The following is a 27,972-nucleotide window of genomic DNA, read 5'->3' on the forward strand; positions in this document are numbered from 1 at the left end:
CGGCCTAAGTTAATGTAAGTCTTCTCCAAGCACTTCCAGACTTTGTTTGAAACTTGGTTATAGCATTGTTTTTTAGGTGACATTCAAACCAGTTCACGGATAAAAACCCCCGATACCACATAAAGCCAAGAAAGAGGAAGGCATGTAAAAGGCATTCAAAGCACTGAGAATGGAAAATTTCCAATATAACGAGAACTCCTTTTAAGCAAAGAGTGAGTGGTTGAAAAAATACATATGATGCAACTTTGTGTGATTGGCCTAAAAAGAGAAGAAAAAATCTATGGTCATTGGACACAAAATGCCCAAACTTTCAGTTCATTCTTTAAATTGGGGGGCAGAAGGGATGTAGTAAGTCAGAGCTGGTCTTCTGGGTGGATGTGGAAAATACTCAAATCCTATCATGACACGTTTGTCCTGGTACGGGAATGCGAGAAAGTGAAAGTGGAAAGAATGTACGCAAACAGTCTCCTGCCCATTTCGTTTCTAAGGAAGCTTTTCAAAGATTTTTTCTTTTTGGCATTAAAACAAACAAACAAACAGCAAACAAAGATCAATGTCTGCCAGGGTTCTCCCATGGCGCTGCATGTCACTTCTTGCCTGGTTGCAGGTGCAGATGTGTTTTCTGTTTCTAAACCTGCCCCAAGGACCAACCCAAGGGGCCCCTGTCTTTACCCTGTGGTTCAAGATTGGGAATCAGTGGGAACAAGCCCCAGGAGGCACACTGGTCAGACGTACTCTGGGGCTCAGCTTGGGCGAACTCTGGCCCTCTAGGCTGACCCTGGCTTTCCAGGGAGGGGTGGAGCGGTCGAGGCTCACATGCTCACAAATGGCCCTGGAGACCAAACGAGGCAGGAAGCTCCACTATGATAAAGATCAAACTAACATTTCTCGAGAGTGACTCAGGGTCTCAGGGAGAAGGGCTTTAAAAATTGGTATTTTAAACAAGATCCCCAGGAGATCCTTGTCCTTGCTTACATTTGGAAACCATTGTCATACACCATTCTGTTTGCAAGACAAGCCACCTACTTTACCCTATTTTTATGCATAATCAAAACGTTTGTAATGAAGCACAATAAAAGGAAGAAGTTCTATAACTGCAAGAGAAATTGTAGTTTCCGGAGGTTTATTTATTGTTTTTTTTTTTTAATTTGCTTTGCTTTCCTCAAACAAACAAAAGGACACGATTTTTTTTCTCTGATAGAACAATAAATTTACTTCAGGGTCTGAATTCTTCTCAAGGACCCGCACAGAGGAAATAATTACACAGGGCGAGGCCATCTTCCTCTGACTCATTGTTTCTGAATAGTAAGAATCATTTAGAACAGCGTATTTGTGGTCTTGCTTGCCTGGCTTGACTAAACATCACTCTTTGCAATTATGAAATTACATAACAGCGTATTGTATGTGGTATTTGGCTTTATTTCTGCTGGACAAATGTTTGGCTTTGTTTCAGAAGATACCCAACAGAAATTTGCATTTCAACGCAACGCTGGTTTGGGGAAAATACTAAAAAGTTATGAAATACTGAGTAGCTACCCTCTTTAAAGAATTCTTGCCTTCACAGCTGAATAAAAGAAGTGGAAAATTGAAGTAAGAGTTTAATTCTTATCACCACCTGCAAAGACCTTTGTCCTTTGTTCACTCACATTTGAAAACTAAAGACGACCTTGGCAGCGGTCAACAAATGACATTCTTGGAGCATCCACAGGAAAATATTTGTGCAACGCACTAGTGCCTCCCTTTAGGAAAGAGATTCTAGAAGAGTTGCCATCCCCTCAGGGGAGGAAGTGGGAGCAATGGAAAGAACCACTCTGGGAGCCGACAGATGAAGGCCAAGATCCCTCTAAGGCTTGTGAATTGAGGGGTCTCGGGCACATTACCCAGCCACCCAGAAGCGCTATTTCTTTTCATAGCCATGGCTGGGGTACCCAGCACACAGTACCAGGATACTTCTTTTCAACATTGACTGTCTCTTCTTTGCCAATGATGCTGAAAGCAAGGATATTGGGTTGCACATCAGGCACAGTGCCAAGTTCAGGGAAAAGCAAGGAGCACATTCCCTTCCTGGATCATGCCTTAACTAAATCTCAAGAACTCAGAATAAAGAGGGACCCAGAAAATTATTTGGCCTGTTCTCTTAAAACAATTTAAGAATCCCTGCTTAAAGGAACAAAGTAAATTAACTGTGAAGTTGATTCCTGGCTTTCTAATATCACTTTTCTTCCATTCTTGCTGGTCAAAAGTCTTGTGATTATTTGCAAATCATGTGAAGATTTTAGACTCTTAATCTGTGGGTGTCTGTGTGTGGCAGGTGGTGGTAGTTGGTACTGAGGTGTCACGGGTCAGAGCTGTGGGAGGAAGTGGAGAGGAAGGGAGAGAGGAAGATTGGAGTAAAGAGGAGTCAACACCTGGTGGTCAGATGAATACTGATGGGATCACAAAAGCTCATCTGAAGACGTCACCATGTCCAGTACTCGCACCTGTTTTAAATGCATGGCAGAGATGCTCAGTCTTTGCCTGTCTCCCTCCCTCTCTTTTTCCCTCCCCTCTTCTCTCTCTCCTTCCCTGCCCCCCTCATAACTACAGACACCAGTGAATACAGATTTTTCCAGTCATATAACAAATCAGCCCCTCATACATCAGTCACCTGAACCTAGTATCTTCTTGGCAAACATTCATAAAAGATTGTCTCCTGGGCTCCTTTCTCTGTACAAAATCAGTACCAACAATGTAGGAAACTTCTCTTCCCTTTACAAAGAAAACAGGTTCATCTGACTCCTTAGAATGAGACCTTTTGCCAAAATAATCGGCTGATTTTGTGGAGTTGTATGAAAAGAGTCTGCTGCTGCTGGCCCTGGAGGAGGGCACCCAGCTGGGTAGAGGGCAGCCCAAGGGACCTGCTTTTGGAGTGTGCTCCTCCAATCACACGCGTCTGTCCATGTTCCCAGCTCTCAACAAGAGAGAAACAATCCTTCTCCCTTCAGACACCCCAGAACGTCAATCTCAGTGTAGCTCTGACATGCCACTGCTCCCTGCCCCAAGGGCATCTCACTAGGAGCAACTTTCTTTTTACAGCCTGAAACAAGATCTACCCTTGTCAGGGACACGGAACTGAAACATGCAAATGTGCCGCATTTAGGTGTTTGTTCTGGTGGTAAATGTATTTTTTACCAATTTGTTTTTAAATTGCAAAAAGAAGCCTTTTTTAAAAAAGTTAAATAACACAAAACAGTATAAAATAAAAAGTGAAAACCTTTCCTCCCAATGTTTCCTCTTCGGAGTTAGCTATTCCCAGCTCCCTATATCCAAACAGAGTTTTCCCATGCACACATGACTATATACGTACACTCCTGGATCATTTTTATTAGTTTCTAAGAAGTGAAGCCAAACTATTCATAGTCCAGTAGCACCTCCATAGTTGGCCACCTCCCGACACTGACCATCTCCTTAAGTTGACCTGCTTTCCACAGACCAGACATGCACCCCATGTACTTAATGGAAGTTCCTCACGTTGACCCCCTCCGTGTGGTGACCAGTTCCTCCGTGTGGCAACCAGTTTGTTACAGTCCTTTAGGTGGTCAGCTTACAGAGGTTCTACCGTTTTTCACAGTTTGCCTTAGGTTCTCTATGCCTCAATGGATTTACCTGTGAAACAGACAAAATGGCATCGCCCTCAGGGTTGCTGCGCGAGCTAATACGTGTAAAATGCTTAGAACAGTGCCTGGCACATAGTAAGCTCTCAGTAAATGTTTACTATTTTTATTATTCCCATAATTTATTAAACTGTCTTTTATTGATTTATATTAAATTGTGTTTAACGTTCCACTATTATGAATAATATTGCAATAAAAATTCTTAGACTTGATCTTTGCACATTTGGGCAAAGATTTATGTTGGACAGCGTAGAGCTGGCGTTCCGGGGTTGAGGGGTACACACAATGCTGGATCTGACCAAGTCTTCCTGTGACGTGTGTGTCCTAATACATGATTCACACATGAGAGGTGCCTCCCATGCCCTTCTCCAGCACCGAATATTATCCATACTATCCAGTTTTCCAGACTTCGGAAAATGACAATTCATAGATGGCATTTCGCTTCTTTTGTGAAGCTATCCATCTTGCTACACATCTAAAGACTATTTGTATTTATTCTTGTATTTATTTTCTATTAGGGTTTTGACTTTCTGAAAAATTTTATTATACACAATGGATGTTAACTATGCTATAAAAGCCCAACTATTTTCTGCAAGGCTGTTCATTGTTCACAAGGCACACAGCATCATACAGAGTCCTCAATTTTGAGTATCCTACAGCCTGGAGGAGGGAGCCTAGCATCTAGCTGGCATTGCAGCTGGACCTGCGCTGGGTCCTTCCATCACTGTTAGAGCAGCAGCTTCTGAATGGTACAGCATGTGAAGTGGCCAGTGGTTACATGGTCATATGCTCACTCCCCTCTTTAAAGTGGACCTTTTTACCTTGATGTAAATGAGACTGACATGATGATACTTGGGATCTTAGGATGGTGGAGTTAACACCGTGTAAGCCCTTCCATAGTGGTGATGGCTAAGGCCCTGCAGGCAGGACAGGTAAACCTTTCCGCATGAAAGCTATCTATTTCTGTTAAAGTGGACCACTGCTCCTTCCAGGATGGAAATGGTTCAGTGTGGTCATTTTGTGAAATGGCCAGCTGGTCTCCTGGAGAGATGGTGCCCCATTGAGGACTAGCTTGCTCTGTGTTGGGCAGACTGGACATTCAGTAGGTATGTGGTGAGCAGGGCCCCAGCTGTTAGGCCCATGCACTGCCTCCTCCTGGCTACCCTGACTCTTCTCACACCCCTTGTGTCAGCACTGGGATGACTAGCCACAGAGGCTGACTGGTGTCAAACAGCCATGTGGCCATGTCATTTAGTCACTTGTTTGTTCAGCATGTCTTTCATGATGGGAGCTTTCTGCTGGTGATAACCTGCAAAATAAACATCTTCACACCTCATGCCCACCCCCACATGCCTATTCACTCGGTCTATGCCCAGTCTTGCGTCTTACCTCTCCCAGGACCCTGGCTAGTTGGCCAAACCCTTTGTTCCATGTATTAAATAAACGATTTAAATTACACAGGAACTGTGGCCACTCTGTGTATTCTAGCCTTGGGCACTTCTGTCTTGCACACCAAGGGGTTAACTAGGTGTGCTTCTCCAAGCTCTCCCCTGGGGAAGACGCTCCCTCACCTTCTCTTGGTGGACACAGAACAGACGCTAGCTTGTACCTGCATATGAAGCCAAGCTGCTTGTGAATCCAGCTCAGACTTCCCCCTTCCCTATCAGATAATCTCAGGGGACCCTCCACTCTGCCTGTAGCTCCAGGTGTGAACCGAGAAGAAGCTGAAGCAGCAGTGGTGGCTGGCTGGGTCTGTACCTGCTCATGTCACCGACTCTTCCTTCCTCTTCTGCCTGGCCTGGGCTCTGCATGTTCCAACTCCATCTTACCTGGTTGCTGCTGGTATGACTTGCATTTTAAAAGGTTTCTCATTTTTGTGAATGTAACTATAGAGTAGCAGCCAGACAAAAGGAGTGGAAGAGACAGCACACTCCCCAGGAAGGGGATATGGGCAAAGGCTGTGTTGAGATGAACAGGAGGCCATGGAAGGGTTTCAGGCAAGCGTGTCAGAGGATCATATTGTGTGTGCACATGCGTGCATGTGTGTCCCCATAAGTACCTACAAATAAATCTGTTCAAGGAGGAGAATGGTTTAGAAGGAAAGCAAAATGAATGCAGAGAAATCAGAGGGGACTATTGCTATAGTCAGGGGAGAGGAGGGTGGTTTGGAATGACAGAGTAGCCATGGAAATAAAGAGAGGCAGAGGCAGACTGAGGACCTGTCTCCAGGGGGCGCTGACAGGATTGCCTGCCTGAAGGGGAGTGCACACAAAGAGCGCAGACCCATTTCTGGCGTTAGCAAGCTGGAGCTGGCTGCACTTACAAGGACATCTATTTAGGACACATTAAATGTGAGGGGCCTTTGAGACGTCCAAGAGGCAACAAAGAGCAAGAAGTGGGTTTGCAGAGTTGAAGCTTGAACAAGAGCATCTCCCCTTGCCTTGGAGTAAGGAGGTCACTGGCCAGGGAACACATGAGACAATGGGAAAGAAGGACCCATGGCCCCCTTGGGAATTTCTCCCATAGAGGAAGGATGGAGGGGCAGGAGTTGGCAAAGGGGGTGAAAAGGAGGGACCCTTGAAAGACAGAGGGAGATATTAATACCCAGGGTGATCCTTCACAACACAAGGTAAGTTCATGTTACTCTTCTGCTCTGCATTTGCTTGGCTGAAAAGCCTAAGTCCTGACAATGTGCTCAAGTCTCCATATCACTACCCCTCCCCGAGCCTGTTCCAGGCACATGGCCCCACTGCTGTTCCAGAGAGGGGCTAGGCCCAGCACCCCACTCCATCCCCATGACTGTGTTCTAGTGCCTCTCCTGAAATGCATGTCCTCCAGATACCTGCACTGCTCCCACTGTCACCCCCTTCATTTCCTCGGTGGGGCCTTCCCCAACCTAGGCCAGCTGCCACCTGCTCCTGCCCCCTCTCTATCAACCATAAGCATCCTGCTCAGCTTCAACTTCCCCTTATCCCTCATCAATCATATGCTCTAATTCCCTTTCTACTTTTTTTTGAGACAGAGCCTCAGGCTGTCACCCTGGGTAGAGTACAGTGGCATCACAGCTCACAGCAACCTCCAACTCCTGGGCTTAAGCAATTCTCCTGCCTCCGCCTCCCAAGTAGCTGGGACTACAGGCGCCCGCCACAACGCCCAGCTATTTTTTGCAGCCATCATTGTTGTTTGGCGGGCCCTGGCTGGATTTGAACCTGCCAGCTCAGGTGTATGTCACTGGCGCCTTAGCCATTTGAGCCACAGGCGCTGAACCCCTTTCTACATTTTTTATTTTATTTTTCTGTCTCCCTTGGCCAGAACAGGATCTTTCCAAAGACAGGGATGTTTGTCTATTTTTTTTTTTACTGATATATCCCAAATGCCTGGAACACATGGCACAAAGGAGATAGATGCTCCATAAATATTTGTGGTATTAATGAGAAAATCTATTCTTTAATCTGTTCTTTAAAGCTGTCCCCTGTCCTGGGCCATGGACTGGTACCAACCAGTCTGTGGCCTGTTAGTAAGCAGGCTGCATAGCAGGAGGTGAGTGGCAGGCAAGGGAGCCAAGCTTCATCTGTATTTGCAGCTGCTCCCTATACCTTACATCACCATCGGGGTTCCACCCTGTCAGATCAGGAGAAGCGTTAGATTCTCACAGGAACATGAACCCTACTGTAAACTGCATGTGCAAGGAGTCTAGGTTGTGTGCTTCTTAGACAATCTAATGCCTGATCACCTTAGGTGGAGATATAATGAATGCACTTGAATCATCTTGAAACCAGGTCCTCGCCTCAGCATCTGCAGTTCAGTGGTTAGGGCACCAGCCACATACACTGAGGCTTGTGGGTTTGAACCTGACCTGGGCCTGCTAAACAATGACAACTGCAACAAAAAAATAGCTGGCATTGTGGCAGGTGCCTATAGTCCCAGCTACTTGGGAGGCTGAGGCAAGAGAATCACTTAAGCCCAAGAGTTTCAGGTTGCTGTGAGCTGTGACATCACAGCATTCTACTGAGGGTAACACAGTGAGACTCTGTCACAAAAAAAGAAAAAAGAAAAAAAGAAACTGTGTCCTCCATCATCCCCCTCCCTTTTCAGGGAAAAATTGTCTTCCTTGAAACTGGTCCCTGGTACCAAGAAGGTTGGGGACTGCTGCTTTAAAGGGAGAGACCCATGTAACCAAAGCAAGAATGACCTCAGGCATTAGTCAGAGGCCATTGAAGAATCATTACGGTCTTAACCTGGCCCTAGGACAACAGTCTCCATACTGAGGAGAAGATATTGTACTTACAGGGAGAAGTTATTATACACACGGGGAGAGAATATTGTACCTTGACTCTCTAGTGCTTTATAGCTTAATGAAGGTGCTCTGCTCTACCATTAATGGAAATTAAGTTTTTCCATGACTATGTCTTATTTAGCCTCACTTTCAGGCTGCCACGTCTCTGAATGTCACTGGGGTAGATGTCTCATGATTTTTTTTTTTTTTTAAGACAAAGTCTTAGTTGCCCTCTGGTTGAGTGTTGTGGTGTCATTGCTCACAGCAACCTCAAACTCTTGGGCTCGAACAATCCTCTTGCCTCAGCCACCCATGTAGCTGGGACTACAGATGCCCAGCACAACACACAGCTAGTTTTATCTATTTTTAGTAGCGACTGGGTCTCACTGTTGCTCAGGCTGGTCTCCAACTCCTGAGCTCAAGCAATTCACCCACCTCAGCCTCCCAGACTGCTAGGATTACAGGTGTGAGCCACCTCACCCGATAGTTTCTCATGATTCTTACAACTTCTCAACCTTTGCCCTGTTTTCTGTTTCTCTTCAAGATGCCTTCTTTTTAAAAATTGAGATATAATTGACACACACAAAGTTCACAATTCAGTTATTTTTAGAACATTCACACGTTGTACAACATCACCACCAATTCCAGAACATTTTCGTCATCCCAAAAAGGGATTCCAGCTCTATCAGCAGTCCCCTCTCCCCTCAGCCCTGGCCACCAGTAATCTACTTTCTAGCTTCATGGATTTGCCCCTTCTGGGTGTTTGGTATAGATGGAATCACACAGTATGTGGCCTTTTGTGTCCGGCCTCTTTCATCTAGATAATGTTCTCGAGGTTTGTTCAGGTTACAACACGTAACAGTACTTCATTTCTTCATATGGCTGAATAAACTGTCCTTATATAGATATTTTATTTATTGCATTTTATCAGCTGATGGAAATTGGGGTTGTTTTCCACTTTTCAGAAATTCTGAATAATGCTATGAATATTTATGGACAAGTTTTGTGTGAACATATTTTCAAATCTCTTGGGTATATACCTAAGAGTGTGGCAATTCTATATTTAACTTCTATGTTAACTAGGTTTAACTTTTTGAGGCATTGCCAAACTGTTTTCCACAGTATCTACACCATTTCATGTGCCTCCACGATGAAAGAGTCTTACCGATATTTAACTACCTATCATTTTGATCCTAACTGTCCCAGTGTGTGTGAAATGGAGTCTCATTGTGATCTGCATTTCCTTAGTAACCAATGAGTCTGAGCATCTTTTCATGTGCTTATTGGCCACTTCTATAACATTTTTGGAGAAATGTCTATTTAATTCCTTTGTTCACTTAAAAAATTATTAATTCATAGTATTTGTACATATTTGTGGAGAACATGTAATATTTTCTTACATGCATAGAATGAATAATGATCAAGTCAGGGTATTTAGGGCAAAAACGAAACTACCGTATGATCCAGCAATCTCTTTGTCCATGTTTAAATTGAGTTATTTATCCTTTTATTATTGAGTTATAAAAATTCTTTGTGTATCATGGATGCAAGACCCTTTATCAGACATATGATTTATAAACTTTTCTCCTGGAGATTTCTTCTCAATTTCTTGATAGTATCCTTCAAAACACAAACTTTTTTAGTTTTGATGATGCCCAATTTTCCATTTATTTATTCTGACAAAAAAGAAAGAGGGTGATAGCAGAGAAGGGCAAACAAAAAAATGACAACTTTATAGTTTATACTAATAATAGAATTATTTAGCAAATTGCCTTTCACTAGACAGTCTAATTTCTGTTGGTGGATATGGGCTGAGTCACATACAAGTCATCATCTACTCCATTTAGCTGGATGGATCTAAGGGACAGAGTAATAGAGACTATCACAAAAAGCAATGAGTATTTATACCATTTAAAATGACTTATAAATTGCTTAAGCACATCTATCAAACCTAAATAGCACATTTCAAATCAGCTTCATATAAAAGCAACACTCTGCAGAATGATTTCTGAACTGTGAAAATCTGTCGTTCAAATCGAGCGTCTTAGAGCACTGACACTGAAGAGATTGCCATGTGGGAAGAGTCACCCCATTTTGTCCAGAAGCTTGTATTTGATTCATATGGGTACGTTCCAGGGAACATAGGATCCTGGTTCATCTCTTGGAATCTAGAAGAAAAGAACAGATTTGGATGTTCATTACTTGGAAAATGTTTGTGACTTGGGTGAGAAACAGTAGGACATGAAGTAGACTAAAAACCACAGAGGGCAACGAGGATCCTGAGAGGTCAGGGAACAACCACTGGTGACATGGAGGAATGCAGGAGAGGACAGGCGGCTGCAGGGCTAGCGGCTCTCACGGGAAGGGGACCTAACACGAAGTGGAGGCAGAGTTGATGCTTCCCACAGCATAGAAGGCTTAGGGGAAACCAACCGTAAGCAGCCAGCATGAGGGGAGTGTGGGAGGGGCTTTCCTTTCCATGGAAGGAACACCTTTCTAGAGTCAGGGAATAACTGTGGGTGGCTTGACTTCCTTCCATGGTTAAACATCTGGTCACTGACACCCAGGGAGGCCTGAGAAGTCTGCTCGGGAGGGGAGCTGTTGCCGGCCCAGGGTCAGGCTGGAGGCAGACTGTTGGAGGGGCTTGTATTCTTGGTCTGCGTGTCCTAGGTTCAGGGCAGAGTTTCTGTGCTTCCTTCTGGACTAAGATGTCCTCGGAAAGGAATGAAACAAGTGAGGAATATACAACTAATGGACCTACTGAACCTTCTTCTGTCAAGTGGTAGACAACTGAGCCCCTGCAGGCCAAGCAGTGCCGGGTGATGTAAAAACACAACCCATGGGCTCAAGTTCAAGGCCACTTTGCTCTTCTCTTGCTCAAATGCTTTCTGGATTCCTGTCACCTTTTCTTTCACATAAGACAACAGCAGAGGGTTAATGAAATTTTATAAGGACAGAAGACAAAAATTCAGAAGTTTGTAACTGTTTTTCCTACTAGGTAGAATGTACCATTTTTGTGAACCTGTCTTCGCAGGCCATCCTAATCTTCTCTGGGGTCAGTGGACTACTGAGCCTCAGTGGCCCAGATAGACCTCTCTCCTGCCGAGCTGCGCTCACTGCATCCTGGAGAGCGAAAAACACGGAGCAGCCCAGGAACACTCCAGACTCCCCTAGACCCTTGAAGGAAAAACAAGCAACCAGATCGTGAGTCGCTTTCTCTCACTATATGTATATGGGATATATATAGCATATGGGCATACAAAGCATTATATACCATGCAAATTGTTTAAAAAGTAATTTCACCTTTGACCCAATATTCCTGTTCTTAGAAATCTAGCCCAAGGAAAGAATCCCCAATGGAGAAAATCTCATATAAGCATAAAGATGATTATTGCAATATGAAAAATCAGATATAACCAGACGGCAGCAGTAATTCATGTTAGTCTCCAAGGTCTGGAATATTCAACATTTTTTATCACATTGTTAAATTCTTTCATAATTAAAATTTTTAATAAGGATTTTTCTTCTGCTGTGCTGGTAAAAATCCCAACCAAGAGATGACCGTAGCCCTCCTGCTGCCCCGCCTCCTGTTATAAATGTGCATTTATTCACAGAGGTTAGTTTACCTTAGATGAATACAGGTTGTTTGAGTTTTGAGACGGAGGCAACAAAGAAATGTGAAATTCTGTGGGGACGTCACAGATGGCAGGAATTTTATACTGGTTTGGACCACGAGTGTACAGAATGCCATGAGGAGAATAATCCAGTTCCTCTAGCGTATAAAGGCCCATGCCTTGAATAAATGCACCTTCAATCTGAGACAAAAAAAAAAAAAAAAGTAGAATATCCATGTGTGAGAAATTACAATTAACGCTAAGTAGCATTTAAACTTAATGCTTTTTACTTGAATTTTAAAATTATGGTTTAGGAGTGTTTTCAGGCCATCTTGGAGCACATATGCAAAAGTTTACCAAAAGCATTTCTAAATATCTCAAGCAGCACGAAATTCAAAGTCCAGTGACTTGGGTCAAGAGCTGGCTGGCCTCCTGTCTCTGGACTCTGATGCATCAGTATTCCAAAAACTCCAGGCCACTCCCCAGCCCAGTCACCTCCACCCACTAAGTCTAGTCCTGTCTCTGAAGAGCCTCCTCCCACCTCCCCCACCCCCCACCCCCGGGCCCTCTCCTCCCACACCATTGTCAAAGGCCCTCGCCATTGTTACCAGTGCTGGCCTTGTCCAGGTAGTGAACAGGTGTGTTGAATTTCATATCCTTCCTTTGGCTGATTTCCTTCACTTGCCTTCCACCCAGGACGTTGTTTCCTCCATAACTTGGCCCACACCCACTCCCCCCACCCCCCCCCGCAACCCCCAAGTCTCCACTGACTTCTCAACTCAACCTCCAGATTCTTCCCAGTCTCAGAGGACAATTTCATGACTGGAGGAGACATTAGATTATGCTCTAAGTTGGAGGCAGTGAGCTGAGCTGTCCACAGATGTGGGGCAAGTAAGCCGTCTATAAAGATTCCAGGTGGGTTCTGTGTCACTGAGGAGTGTGTGACTCTCTCCAGGTACAGCTAACTGACTTAGGCCTTATAGAGGTGCAGGTCCACAACTGGCAAATAGTCAAATAGTCTATCTTCAAGAGAAGCCAGATATTTGTGATTTTCCAGTTTTGCTAATTATTTTAAATTTAAATTAAAAAACTTCTATGGGCAACATTTAGCCCACAGGCCTCCTATCTATAGCTATTGCTCAAATTATTTGAGGTTTATTATTCCAACACAATCTGAAGTTCCTTCAAGCTGAAGCCCATATTAGGGCCAAGACTCAGCCCTTGGCACTAAATCTACTCAGACTTCAGAGGTTTGGGGCTCCTCAGTCACTTCTAGGCCTGGTCTTGCCTCATTCACGCTTCCAATCACAGACTATAAGTTTCTTCAAAAACTACTTAAAAATATTTTATTTTATTTTTTGAGACAGAGCCTCAAGCTGTCACCCTGGGTAGAGTACCATGGCATCACAGCTCACAGCAACCTCCAACTTCTGGGCTTAGGTGATTCTCCTGCCTCTGCCTCCCAAATAACTGGGACTACAGTCACCCGCCACAACGCCTGGCTATTTTTTGGTTGTAGCCGTCATTGTTGTTTGGCGGGTCCAGGCTGGATTTGAACCCACCAGCTCAGATGTACGAGGCTGGTGCCTTAGCTGCTTGAGCCACAGGCGCCGAGCTGCCTTCTCCTTGTTAAATTGTAAGAAATTTGAGTTCTGCAGCTGGCTTGAATAGAAGGAGCTTGACTCTTCAGGGGCAGAAATCTAAGCTGATGACTAAGCCTGACGGAATGTTCCCCCGGAATGTTCCCCCGCAGACCCCCCATCAGTTCTGGCTTTTACAAACAGGAAAGCACAGCACAGGGGTCACACATACCTGGCCTATGTCCAGGGCTGGGTTTATACTGCGGCCAATATCCATGACAATGTCTGTTCTGAGGTTCTAGTCATTAAAAAAAGTTAGAATGTTTACTTTAGTGAAGATAACTGAAAGCTGAGAAACATTTCCTGTCAGGCTGGCTTTCGGATAAAGGCTTTCTTTGGGCCATGTTATTTCAGGAGAAGCAGCAACAAAGGTCTTATTATGTGACAAAGATTATTATGTACAACTTTCAAAGTTATACAAATATTCTTAAACAGCTTAAGCACTGGTTTTCTCCTCCCTTTGGAAACAATAGGATAAAAATATTTACTTGATTTTGATTCAAGCAGGTGATGCAACAGATTGGGTTGAATTCACTACATTATATAACACAGCAAAAAATAATGTCGAGGGCCCTTATCATCCTTGTTGCAAAACTTTGTGGCTAGAACACAACCCAACATCGAGGGTGTATCGGGCTGAGTGATGTTTACTGAACCATAGAGTTCAGGGTACATCAACAAAAATGTCTTTAAATGGTTTTGGAGCAGAGGAGAGAATAAATCTGGCACTCTGACTTGCTGTCTGAGTTGTGTGTGTGTGTGTGTGTGTGTGTGCATCTCTTCACAGCATTCCTTAAAAGTATAAGGATGCTCTTAAATGAACTAAAAAGCAAGACCAAACTGAGTATGGTCAGAGAGATGTCAAAAACTGGCCACTGCCTCTCTGGGCTGCCTCTCAGGGCTTATTAGCAGATGCCTATGAAATTCTTGTAGCAGATGCCTATGAAATTCTTTAAGAATGTCACTTCTCAAAAGAGGTCAGCCTTGCTAGTTGTGCCAACAGTCTACATGGAGGTCCCTTCTAGATTATGGTTCTTTCTTGAAGTAGTTTCTTTTCTGATTCCTTTTAAAAAGGGCCAGGTAAATAAAGAAGAGAGGGCCGCCAGTTGTTTTCCATTGGGAGCACCCATCCACCCAGACAACTGCAGAGCACTTTCTCCTGTTCATCCAGAGAAATCACCCGTAGGCCAAATACATGGTGTTGTCACCTACCCACCTCTCCAGAGAGGGACACATCTGTGGAATTTAGGTGTATCTTAAGTACAACGTGAAGACCTTTCCAATTGGAACCAACCTTATGATCCCCTGTCAGGCAGTCTATTTCAACCTCAGAACAGGCAGCGCCATAAACAAAGTATTCGAAGGGATGACCTTCACCTTTCTCCCAATTCATGTCGGCCTCGTAACCCCTGGAGGAAACAGGGTGCTTAAAGAGCGTTGTTAAGTGATCAAGTCCCCTTGTCACAGACTATGGTGATTGAATAAACCCATGTGAGTTGTGCAAACCGGAAGACTCTACTTGTACTATGATATGCCAGCACAGAGTACGTGATCAATAAGCCTGTTGAATAAATATTTAGTTCTTTCCTATTTAACTTGCTCTGTTTAATCCAATTAATCCATTGATTGGGATCAATGATTCCTTACTTTTGGAGCTTCCAAATTCATGATCAACTGTCTTATTACTTTTGGCCGATGGTGGGTCATCAGATTTGGGGGATTCAAGCTGCATCACCAAACACTGTTTCATAGATGCACACTGCCTGCTTTGTCTACTGTTCTAGCCCAGAAATCAACCTTCTGTGTGCAGGGTCAGGTCCCTGGCTCTCATCTTTGCTGTTACTCTGGTCTCTCAGTGCCGGCTCCATGGCTGTTCCCAGCTCTTCTTTCAGGACATCATCTACATGTCAGTGGTAAAAGAGGAGCAGCTTGCAGGACTCTACCCTTGCTCCTCTGCTCCCCCAGCCCCTGCCTGGGGTGGGCCATTAAGAACCCCTCCAGGGCCTGTTCCTGGGAACCAGACTGTGCCCAGGACGCCTGGGACAACAGGCAAAGTGATTCCCCATCACCTTGCTCTCTGGTGGCTTTCATTCTCTGGTAAAATACTTTAATAAGTTTTCCAAGGTAAGGAGTTCCTACTGTTTCACATCTTGATGTCACGTGGTTATTGTCAACTTTTTTTTTTGCCAATCCTGAAGGTGTAAAATGGTACCTACCCTATGGGTTTACTTTGCACCCCCCTCCTTTGTTTCTTAAGAGATAGATTGTGTTTTCAACGAAAAGTCAACCACAGCTGTAGATTCAAAGTATTAACCCAGAGAACCTCATAATACCACCCAGTAGGATCTGAATCATCAGCTCAGTTGAATTTTATTTGTGTGCCTATTTTTCCTAGCAAAAGTCTTTCTGGACATTTGGATTAACTAGCAGCTAATATTAAATACAATATTTATCACGATGGCTACATAGTAGGTACACAGAAGGTCAATTTTTGCCAAAATGGCAAGCAAAACTCAAACTCCTCCTCAAGGCACCACTGTTATTTTCCACAGCATGGGACTGAAAGGACAATTTACCTGAAGTAGCCAATAGCCGAGAGACTAATGCTTTCCTCAAAGGCAGTCTCCGCCTGTGGAGGAAGAGCAGAGAACGATGCACCACGGATGTCAAAGAAAGATTCATTCAAAACGCCGATCTTAATTTTGCTGCATGTTACATAAAGCTATCAGCAGTAATAACTGGGAAGGACTGAGATTAATTGATTCCTTTCAGCATTCTCCATCTCCACAGGCATTTGTGGTTCACTGCTTGTAGCAACAGCATTTGTTCAAGCATAGGATGGCAATAAATGCCAGTGGGATACGTTATACTATAGACTAGACTGAAGCTACCAACTTCAGTTCTTCACTCAGTCACTGGAAAGAATCTGCCTGTTAGCATGAGACACTGTCGAACACAACAATTGGTTAGATGTTTAACTTTACTATCAGGTATCCATAATAATCAGCTGAAGGGAATAATTTTGCTGAATTGCACCATTTACAACAAAAGCTCTCCTGACTCCTTAGTGCACACAGTGGACTACTAGATGGAAAAATGGGGATTAGGTCCAAGTCCCCAAGCCTAAGAAGGAAGGTAAGCTAGGCAGCCATTGCAGAAGAAAGAGGGCTGGACAGCAGCATTTCCTGATGTTGGAGGGCGGACTCCCTGTGCTGCCTCTCTCTCTGGCTGTCCCCCAGCAAACGGACCCTGCCTTTGGGCTCAGGCAGCACAGGGTGAAGGGCAGAAACAAATAGGTCCAGAAAGGGCTGAGAGCTCCCACAAATATGTGTTATGAAATGAGTCCTTACTCTACAGAGCAGCAAGAACCATTTCTAAGTGGGATTCCCCAAATATTATTTCCCCCAGGTCTGTGCTTTTAATGTTGCTAAAAGTGATATTCTAGAATAATCAGCATGTTACACATGCCCAGATTTTATGGATATTCACTTCACATCATCTGGTATGTTATACCCTATTACTTGGAAAGTTTGTTAGTTGACTTTACATTGTTTCTTCCTTTCTAACTAGATTGCCAGTGGATGAAAGGAAACAGTTAAAGATTTCCATTCCTTTGAGTGTCTAAGACTGGATGGCTTGGTTTCCTATTTCTTAAGGGGTTCTAACATAATTTTTTACTTTTATAAAACGATGTTAATATTGCTTTTCTATTTTAGGAACAGTGGAACCCAAAAAAGGAGAACCAGCAGACTTATAGCTCTTATCCAGAGGACACTTAGATTCCATTGCATAGGAAGAAATGTTAAGTAATTCTAGCCTAAAAAGGGGGGGACAGGGCTCTGGCAGAAGAACCATCTTTTTCTCTACTAGAAAATTTTCCCAGATGCAAGAGTTCGTCCATCACATGGTACCAGGATTTTACACGTGTCAAGAGCCAGAGGGCCTCTGACTTATCATTGTGCAATGGTGGTAACTTTTAAGGTCCCCCTTCTGCAGCTATTTAATTTACACATACTTCTCTCACTTTCCCCTTCCCCATTTTCTTCTTAGCATAAAACATAGAGAACCAGTGAGTCTCACCCAATCCTTCCAAGTTCCTCGAGGATTCTTGCTGATGATGGGTTCAAGGCGTTTTAGAAGAGTTTGACAAGCATCCTAGGGATTATTTTTTAATTAAAATTATGAACATAATTTCATGCAAATGCCAATTTTGAAATAAGATGATATGTGTTATTCCATAGGCTTATCTAAGAGAGAACATGGATAAGAGACCGATCCTGTAAGAAAGTGATGAAAGGTTTCACATGTGGGTGTGTGTGTACTGTCAGAGACAGAGGGAGACAGAGAGAGAGAGAGAGAACTGGCCTCGTAAGTCATGCTAAGAAGTCATGACTTAACAGAAAAATTATTGGCACCACTGGCCACTGTTTTCAAAGCATGATCAGATTTAGCTAGAAAGTTCGCTCTGGAAGGGTAAGGCCAGAGTGAAAGGTAAAGCACCCGGGGTGGATAGACAGAAGCCTTGCAATGGCCCTGGTGAGAGGTGGGAATCTGGCTCCCAGTGATATTAACATAATATAAAAGGGGAAAGACACAGAGACATATTTGTGTAAAGCTGAAAGGACTTGCTGACCAGTGAGAAGTCAGGAGTGAAGGAGAAATAGAGGCAGCATTTCCAGCACAGGAGAGCTGCAGGGTACTGCCCCTGTGGCTGGGCCTGAGACGGGGGGAAAGCAATAAGGGACCACCGGTTAACTCTCAACATCTGAGCTCCACCCATGTTCATGGCCCTGATGGGGACTGATAGTTGACACCACTGCAGTGATTATTACCTTTATTGCCAACCCGTTGAAATCTGCCACCACAGACCCTCCGGAGCAGTTTGCGTTAGGCACAGTTTCTGTGCTTGTCCCACGCAGATGGATATTCGACATTGGCATTCTTAATTCACGGCTGACCACCTGGATTTTAGGAGAGTTTCTTTTCATATACTGTGATCAGTTGTAGAACTGTGCACATGCCCAGGCTGTAGCAATCAAGCCCATATATGCCCAACACAGACAAGGGAGCAGGACCACAGATTCCTCCAGGCACAAACTGGAGGAAAGCCCTGTAACTAATCTGGACTTCAAGTCTTTAACACTTTCTTTTTCTTTGACTTTCTCATATGCAATAGCATCCGAAAGAGGCGGGAAGACCTCTTCTGATGCTTCATTTGCATCTTCACATCATGAAATCAACACCTTCAAGGCCTCTCCTACTACCACACTCTGCAAAATTCTAACAAAGACAATTTTATCAGTGATAAGTGATGTCTATTTCCTATCCATATTCCTAGAGCTGCTCCAGAAATACAGCACTTCTCATGGGAAAGGACAATGGCTTTGGAAAAACAGCAACATGAATACATGGGTCACAAAAGGAGGAGATGGTGCCAGGGCCATGTGCCAACCCAAAGACTTAGCTGTTGCTTTATTCTTCCTTTACTTTTAGTCCTGGAGAGCATGACCATATTGCTAGCTTTAGCTCATCCAAAATTCCACTTTCCAACCTTCAGAATGGGAAAAGATATTTTCATGTTATGAATCTGACAAAGGGTTGATAACTAGAATCTATAGAGAACTCAAATTAATTAACAACAACAACAAAAAGCAAACAATCCCATCATTGGGCAAGAGACATGAACAGAATCTTCTCTGAAAAAGACAGGCGAAAGGCCAACTAACCAATGAAAAAATGCTCATCATCCCTAATCATCAGAGAAATGTCAATCTCTGAGATATCATCTAACTCCAATGAGAATAGCCCAAAGCTACAGATTCTGGAATGGACGGGGTAAGAAGGGAATACTTTTACACTATTGGTGAGATTGTAAACTAATACAGCCTCTTTGAAAAGAAGTGTGGAGAATCCTCAAAGAACTCAAAATAGACCTTCCATTTGATCCCAATCCCACAATCCCAATACTAGGCATCTACCCAGAAGAAAAAAAATCATTTTGTCATAAGGACATTTGCACTAGATTGTTTATTGCAGCTCAATTTACAATTGCCAAGTTGTGGAAACAACCCAAGTGCCCGTCAACCCATGAATGGATTAATAAATTGTGGAATATGTATACCATGGAATATTATTCAGCCACTAAAAAAGATGGAGACTTTACATCTTTTATATTAACTTGTAAGGAGTTGAAGAACATTTTCCTTGGTAAAGTATCACAAGAATGGAAAAGCAAGTATTTAATACTAATATGAATTCAATGTATTCAATACTAATAGGAAGCCAGTAGACAAATGAATACATGCACACATAAGAGAAAAACTAAATTCAATTCAAGTTGGAGGAAGAGGGCAGGAGAGAGGGGAGGAGGAAGGGGTACCAGTGTGCTCCCACTTAATGGACACAATGTAAGGGTATATGGCACACCTCCTGAGTATGGGACACAACTACAACAGGGACCTTACCTAATAAATGCAAACATTATAACTTAATCATTTGTACCCCCATATTAATCTGAAATTTAAAAAAAAACCAAAAATTCTCCACTTTCCCATTAGCAACATGGCTTATAGTGTTTGTCCACAACGTCTGTAAGGACATAGCCATACAGAGCCCTTCCACAATGCTTGGCTCTTGGATAGTCTACACGGAGTGTGCAGACTTAGAACATAAAGGTCTCTGGTGGCCCAATAAAGAAAACACTGAAATCTCACTCTCCAACTGGGGGAAGGTATGATCAGATAGTTCTCAAATTAACATGAAAAAAAGCATACATTCAAATATCTATGCTCAGAAAAAAGAAAATTAAAGTAACAATGAGATTATTTCATTCACCTATCAAATGACCTAAATGTTTTCAACAATCCATGTTGGTTAGGGGTATAATGAATGGAGACTTTCTGAAAAACAGTCAGATGATGTGTGATAAATAATTTTAAATAATCATACCCTTGACCCAGTAATTCCACTTCTGGGAATCTATTTTAAGGAAATGATCCCTGATATGATCACAGGTTAATGTACAAAAATATTCACTAAAGCATTCAACAGTTGGGGGATGGTTAAATAAATCACACATACATCCACTTGTAGCCATTAAAATAGCGATTGTAAAGAATTCTGAAAGACGAGAGGAAGTGCTCATTCTATACAAGCATTGATAGAAAAAAAGCCAGGATATAAAATCATATAAAATCATGTTAACAATTTTTTGAAAAAGAAAAAAGACAAGATGGAAAGACCCCAAATGGTGCTTCTTCTAAGTGGTGGATTTGTGTTGGGTCTTTTTTTTAAAAAAAGCTTTCTTCATCTTCCAAATGTTTTATAATCCATAACATTACTCTTATGATTATATAAACAGTAGCTTAAAATTAACTAAAATAAGTGAGCCAAAAGAAAACTGGTAAAGTTTGGCTAGAACTACCAAATGGAATTTATGTCATCAATCATTCAGAGCCCTTAATCTAAAAAGGGCAAGAAATAATGCAACACATCAGAATTCACACATCATTTTATTGCCCAACGAAGATTCAAAAAGGACAACACAATTGTTAATATATCTAAAAGACAGCATCAATAACAATACAAGCTTCCTTAGCGATAAAATAACTAGAGATTCTTTTGACACATTCTTTCAGGAGGTTCAGTTACAAAATTGGCTTGTTTACCCAGTTTCTGCTAATTCACATAGCTTAACAGCTTAAGCTGTCAAAGCTAAAGCTTCCTATCCTTTATGGTGGAACAGAAAACCTACACTGATAGTTTCTTTTTTTCATGAACATATCTACAAGCATACCACCCAACTTAATCCAGTTATCTGCATTCTTACCTGGATCATTTTAGTGTGCACACCCTGCCCCATTTCAATGCCACCATGAGTGACCAGCACAGAACCATCTAAGTAAATGTGAACCAGAGCAGCAGCCTAAGAAGAAAAGAAGAATACATTATCCATGAGCTTTTTTACTGATATTATCATATATTGTTTTCCTTGGAAATGACCCCTCCTTTCCATTCCTCCAGCTCTTGCCCTAAACACACAGAGAGGCTTTTCCTATTGCCCTAAAAGCACCAAGCAGAGCCAGGGCAATGCTGGGTAGGCACTGCCTTGTGGCCACCCCATGAGTGGCCGTGTCATACGTAGGTGGTTTTGAGTCTGTGGCAGACTGTGCTCCTTAAGCTACTATTTCCTAATTAGGACATTATGAGCCCACTGGTACCTCCAAAAGGCCCCCTTTCCATGCCCCAGTGTGGAGCAACATTTTAGGTTTCTTTTTAGGGGAGCGCTCCATTTTAAAATGCAAAGTTAAGTACAGACAGGTTGAGGGAGGGGGAGAATAGCTGCTTGTGGGCACACAATGCTGTAGCTGTAGCTGTGTTGCAGAGGAGTGAAAGGAAAATCCAAGTGAGATGGGATGGATAGACGTGAATGTGTTTTGTTGCTGCAAAATGAGCTGAGCCCACCCTAAATTATCTTGGCACAGAATTACAGAGCTTTGGGATGGAAAGGGAATTTGGAAGTAATCTTATCTAACTGTATAGCTCCCTACCAGGATCTGGAAGGAACCAGCCTGCCAACAGCATGAAAAGCTCCTGTAATCAGAAACATCCAGACCCAAAGCTAAACACATTTTTATGATTACAAGAATGTGACTTTTTGCAAGTCTGCCTGTGCTAAAGTATGGAGATATCCCAGGGGACTGCAGAACACAAGGATGGTTTCTCTACTTTGAGTCTCCATTCTAAGAGCAAAATAACAGCACATCAATTTAGAGAAATGGTTCTGTGTGGTTCCAGTGCGGTCCAGGAAGGCACACAATGCAACCTTTGCAGTTCTTTAGCTGGGAAGTGCCAACCTCATGGATGTGGTCTGAGTCAGCCATGGGGCACTTAAAGCTCTGTAAGCTAGGTTTCTTAACATATAAGTTTCTAGGCACAGTGGCATAATAATATTTGATTTATAAAAGCAGGATCTGCAGAAAATTCTGGTGGCAAGCACTTTTCCATTTAAAGAACCTAAATTTTAGTAAGCCTTAACATTACCCACTTAGATTACTTGTAAGCAATCCTGGTCATAAGTAAAAGCGGATGGAATTGCATGTCAATCACCAGATAAACCCAAGTAAGCTCTGTATTCATAGATCAATTCTCTGCGCACAGGAAGGAACTTCCTAGCCACCTGTAGGCCGTGGGCCACACTTAGAAAAAAACTGCATCTTTGTGGGTATCCAGAGGTTCATTACCCCAGCGAATGATAACCAGAAGCCTCCATCACTCCAAACAAGACAGCTTGGACAGTGAAAATGGGCTCCATTCACTTGGGCAGCAGGTATAAAGTAGCATGTACTGAGGAAACAGAGACCTCAGGGTGCCCTTCCTCTGAGGAGAAAGACACAGCCTCAGGGAGACTCTTAGAATCTTGAGGAAGGCACAGAAGTCATGACACTCGTGCCCAGGGCCTTGGGAAGAGGCAGCGGAACACGTTTACTGTCTGTTGACACACGACTCAGAGAAATGCAGTCTTGGGCTCCTGACCATTTATTCTCAAAATAGTACAGATAAGAGGCATCTTTTCTCTACACAGTGCCCAGAGCTGACTGTCCTGGGGCTGTGCATCAGATGCCAGATGATGCCAGCTGCAACAGTCGCTCCTGGGCCCCACACTATGGCACTTCTTTGAATTCTGCTAGAATGTGGGTCCCCTGAAACACACAGGGCATTTCTCGGAATACGACATAGTGTGTCCCCTATGGTAAGTGCTCAGTAAATGTTTGATAAGCAAATTTGCAATAGCACAGCCTTTCCACCTGCTGCTTAGACTTAAAGACTCTGTATCTGGCGTCTTGGCTCTGCAGAGAGCGGGGGTAATTCATAGTTGGACTTGGCGCATGTGACTGAGCTACAATTATAGCGGATTGTACATTTCCTATATTGTGTGACCCTGCTGGCGACAGCACTCAGCCTGCATGTCTAAGGCAGCATTTCCATCACAGACTGCTGAGTAATTTGTTCTATGCGATGCTGCAGTCTCCTTAGGCCATTTAAAATGTCAAATTCACTTTAGTTAAGTGGCACCACCGGATGGCTCATTGTTAGAACCACAAAAGATAATTCAGCAAGGCTTCATCTACAAAATCGGCACAACTGGAGTGTTGGAGCAGATGGTTCTCCAAGATGAATAGAGGACTAAGTTGGGAAAATTTCAATCTTCAAGCAACAATTATTGGTATTGGTAAGAAGTCAGTTTTAATCGCACAGATTCCCTAAATGTCTCAGCCATTTAGACATTTGAGTTCCTACTTTGTGCCATGTCCTGTGGGAAGGCACTGCATACATAGAGGCTAAGTAGGTACTGTCCATGCCTAGTGGGGTTCACAGTGTAGGAATTAAGCACGGCATTCCTTGAAGATACCGAAAGTTTGGATCTGGGCCCAGAGTGAATTGACTCAACTGCTTGTTGCCAAGGCCAAGAGTAAATCTCAGGTCTTTCAATTTCTCAGCAAGAATGTTTTTCACCAGCTGTGGGGATGCGGGTGGAGGAGTTCTTCTCTCCCCCAGAATACTGCTGGCTTGATTAAGCATGACTTTGACAAGTGCAGCAGTGGGACACTGCATCCATGTGGCTACCCTGACTTAGGGAAAAGTTCCTCAACATCTTTTGTTTTGTTTGGACCACTCTCTGGAGTGTTCCCTCTTGTGTATGGAGAACTGACCTGACCAGCAGCGACTGAGCAGATGCCAACAGGATACTTCAGGGGGACAATGGCCAACCCTTTCTTCTTCCAGTGATTCTCTGAGTTGAATTTTTCCACAGCTGCTTTCCTCTGAGAGTAGGAGGACATGGCCAGACATTCTCCCCAGCACTGGACCAGGTTCTTGGCATTAATCTCTTGCTTGTAGGCTGTTTGATCAATTTCCTTGTACATGTTTATCATTCGTACCTAGGAAGGAAAGGAGATTAAAGTGGGGTGTGGGAGCCCCAGAGACATAACTTTGTTCATTCACTGTCCTGTTGGTGAAATTCTGCCCATTCTACAAGGTCCACACTGAGTCCTACTTAGTCCTTGGGGAAGCCTTTACCCCCACAGAGCACCCCCTTCTCCCTTCACTTAGAGCCTCCATCCAGTATGTTAGCACTTACTTAAATGCTGTCTATACTGTTGTTGTGCAAATTCAAAGGAGGGACCTCTTCCCCTATATTCCTACAGGACCCACCACAGTCCAGGATCATCCAAGCCACATGACTTGGATTATTCTAATGCTGCAACATAAGACCACTCACCTCCAAAACAGTTAAGCATGAAAGTTTGTTTAAACATAACCAATATCTAGGATGAAGAGCAAATTAAAGAATTCTATCCCAGGACATCTGAAGCACTGAGTAGAATTCTTCTTTCTATATTCCCAGAATTGGCAGTTAAGACCTTAAGCTGAGAACAAAAGAACCAAAGTCCCTTACATTCTCAGGTGAGAAAACTCTCAGCAGCTGTGGCCAGCAGCCCCCTCCCTGAGCTGATCTGAGCTAATGGGGCCATTACAGACACTTAGTCTCTCCACCTCCCCAAAAAGGTTCTCCAATCATTATGTAAGAGGAAGACTGGAAATAAGTGAGCTGTATTGTTTTGGGGAAAGCAGTGATTTTAAGAGGTTATTCTCTCCTCCAAAATCCCCAGGGATAAAGGGAGGTCTTCACATGATTCTCCCTGTGGCTACCAAATGTGGCAGAACATGAGGGGAGAGGCTATAGAAAAAGGGCCAGGAAGGGAGGGCAAGGACCCCCCACAAGTTCAAGAGGCATAAGAAAGATGGCTCCTGCCTATGGCCATAGAAGTCTAATGTTGGGGGAAAGAAGGCAGATGAATAGGGACTGGAGCCTTCCAGGGATGGCCAGGGCATGAGCAAAAAGGCATGGACACCAGGGGGAATGCTATGGGAGGTACCCACTGAAGGTCAACAGGAGAGTTAGCTGACTCTCACCAGGGTCTCCAATTTCTGGAAAGGCTGGCAGAAATGACCCACAGATAACAGACTTGAGAAGTGGCTACATGGAACTGAAGAGAGGACTGTAAGCTCCCTGGGAGAAGTCACATGAGAAGAGGCTGCCTGCTTCCCCTGGTCCTCCTCCTCCTTCCTCCTTGTACTAACATCACAGTAGGAGGCCCAGGGGAGGAGCAGAGGTGAGAGAGGGCTCTTCATCTCTCCCCATCTAAACTCCACCACCGGATCTGGAGTGCAAGAGGCCCCAGGGAGGGAAAGGTCCTTGTTAATGAAATAAGTTGGAGCTGAGACTTAAAAAGCTGAAAGAAAACCATTTGAGTAACTAAAATGAGGAACTTTTGACAGCTTGCCGAGATGTTAGGGAGGCAAGGAATGAGGGCTTGGTGGAGTTGTTGATAGCAGTTACACCCTCAATGGACAAAAGCTTCTCAATAACAGGTGAGAACCCAGCGCTCAATGCCTCTATATCCTCTGTTCCCAAGATTTCTGACAAGGAACCTGAGTAAGACAAGGTCACTGAACTTTGGAGCCTTGGCTCTATATTAACTAGTTGGCTGGGTTATCTGGGGCACATCATTTACCCCTCTGGATCTTAAACTACAGTCTCTTGTGTGTGAGACTAACTTAGTATTACCTTCTCAGGGGACAAACCACATTTGGCTGCAACTTCTGTGATACAGAATTCAGTGATCAGCCCCGCCTGAGGAAAGCCAAATCCACGAAAAGCTGTGTTCGATGGAAGGTTGGTTCTGCATGCCCTACCCCGACAGCGCAGGTTGGGAAACTTGTAAGCGTTGTCCAGTTTCAGAAGTCCCATTTCTATCACCTAGAGAAATCCAGAGTGGATGTGATAAGTCCTGGGCCTGGTTCACCATCCTGAGACCTCAGACCCAATCTAGATGGGAAGTGGCAGCACCTCTTTACATCACAGCAAACATGCTAAAATACACCCACACACCAAATTTTTGTTGTAAAATAATCTGTATTTGAATAATTTTTCTTTTGAAATACTTATTTTTTTTCTTTCCTATTTTAGAGTTAATACATTTTTTTCAGATTTCAAACATTTACAAAAGCCTTGGAAATACTCATAGGCTGTAAACACTGGGTCTGTAGAATGTAATGAATATAAATATCCTGGAAAACAGAGAAGATGGGGGAAAATGTTTTGGCATTGGGAGTAAAGCTCTGGTCCTTCATAGACACAATACCTTGCCCCTGCCTCCTGGGGAAATTTGGCGTTGTCTGGAGAAGACAGTTTTGGTTGTTAAGGGCTTGGGTGGGAGGTGTCATTGACATCTGCTGAGTAGAAGCCAAAGATGCCACTGAACATCCTGCAATGGACAGGACGGCCCCCACAAGGAAGTCACACAGTCCAAGAGGTCAACAGGGCCAAAGCTGAGAAAGCCTGGCCTGATGTTAACATGTGGGAAAAGAGCTCTGAATACTTAGAGGGAGGCAGGGAAATAACCCACAGATACAGACTCAACCAAGACCTCTGGGCTCATGCTCTGGGTCCCAGCAACATGTGGCGATGCCTGCAATAAGGCTTGCTATGCTTTTATAATTAAATATTATTTAACTACTGAACATTTTCTGAGTTAAATCATTTTATGAAACACTCTTTCAGGAATGTAAATCTGCTTCTTAAAACACTTACGAGTAATGACTCATCCAGGCTGGCGCCTCCATTGTTATAATGCTCCATGTCCAGGGCCAAGATTCTGCCATCGTTCATGAATCCAACCTGGGGGAGGAGAGCTGAACTTTGCTACTGTGCCAGGGCCAAGCCTATGTACAGTTGACTCTGTCACTTGTGAACCCCCCACACAGGGGAAAAGCCTCATGACATTGGATTTGGCTGTGATTTCTTGGATGTATAACTAGCGCTGTGATTTCAGGCAAGCTAATGTAACTTCTCTCACTATCTGTGAAACGGAAATAAATATGGTAATGCGTGGAAAATGATAGGCAGTGCCTGAAACATAGCAAGTATTCTAAATGTAAATTGTAAGTATTACTATCATAAGTATCGTCTATCCTCATACTGCTCTCAGAAAACATTATTTTCTCCTAGCTTTAGTCACCACTGAGATGATGGCTTCTGTCCCTAAAACCCAGTCCTTTCCGCAAAGTCCTGTGGTAGTGAGGGGCATTTCTGCTTTAAGGTACTATCGCCACTTCTTCCCCGATGCTTATGCAAACAAGCTCATCATCATCCTTCCAGATTACTTCCTCCTTCCTACTTGTCTGTTTCTTCTAGAACACTCCAAGTCGTGTTTGTGTTTGTATTGTCTATTATATTTTGCCAAGCTTTTAAGCAGATCCTATTTTATTTCACTCTGTAATGGCTCTCGGACTCCCACCTACTCCACCTTGCCCTCCTATCAGAGGACCCAACTCCCTCATGAAAATACATCAGCTGTCCCCCGCCGGTCCACCTGCCTCCATCTTCTCCTATCTCCAGGCCATCCTATTACCCCTGCCCCAAAGCACCCATACTTAGAGAAGGCACTAGACTTATCAAGGAGCTACTCAGTCTCACTTTTTTTGTGAGAGCAAGTTTCAACTCCCCATTCTGTGACTCTAGGCCCCTCTCAATCAAGTACCACCTAAACTAAGCACCACCTAAACCTGTCTTTCACTACCCCTCCCCCCAGCAAACTCTGCTATAATCCCCCTCTCCTTTCACTCCTGCCTCTACGAGACATGCCCTGTCACTCCACTTCTATGACTCTGCTGTCACTGTTCCCACCACCTGGCAAACCTTCTTCCCGCTTACCCATCCTTGA

At 43.6% G+C, this 27,972-nt stretch overlaps 1 protein-coding gene across 1 annotated transcript in view; it reads right to left on the reverse strand.

Moving 5' to 3' along the window:
* Positions 1 to 9,993: 9,993 nt before the first annotated feature.
* Positions 9,994 to 27,972, reverse strand: part of AOX1 (aldehyde oxidase 1) — a 69,231-nt gene continuing 51,252 nt past the window's right edge. The window contains exons 24-35 of the mRNA NM_001308454.1: positions 26,841 to 26,927; positions 25,815 to 26,006; positions 23,896 to 24,123; positions 21,012 to 21,107; positions 18,016 to 18,144; positions 17,264 to 17,338; positions 15,760 to 15,812; positions 14,478 to 14,592; positions 13,356 to 13,421; positions 11,556 to 11,744; positions 10,939 to 11,106; positions 9,994 to 10,097 (exon numbers count right to left, since the gene is read on the reverse strand). Coding sequence (NP_001295383.1) covers positions 10,047 to 10,097; positions 10,939 to 11,106; positions 11,556 to 11,744; positions 13,356 to 13,421; positions 14,478 to 14,592; positions 15,760 to 15,812; positions 17,264 to 17,338; positions 18,016 to 18,144; positions 21,012 to 21,107; positions 23,896 to 24,123; positions 25,815 to 26,006; positions 26,841 to 26,927 — 1,449 coding nt within the window. The 3' untranslated portion in view covers positions 9,994 to 10,046. The remainder of the gene's footprint in view (positions 10,098 to 10,938; positions 11,107 to 11,555; positions 11,745 to 13,355; positions 13,422 to 14,477; positions 14,593 to 15,759; positions 15,813 to 17,263; positions 17,339 to 18,015; positions 18,145 to 21,011; positions 21,108 to 23,895; positions 24,124 to 25,814; positions 26,007 to 26,840; positions 26,928 to 27,972) is intronic.

The sequence above is a fragment of the Otolemur garnettii genome, unplaced genomic scaffold (assembly GCF_000181295.1).
Source record: "Otolemur garnettii isolate 467f Iridium unplaced genomic scaffold, OtoGar3 scaffold00013, whole genome shotgun sequence".
NCBI lineage: Eukaryota > Metazoa > Chordata > Mammalia > Primates > Galagidae > Otolemur > Otolemur garnettii.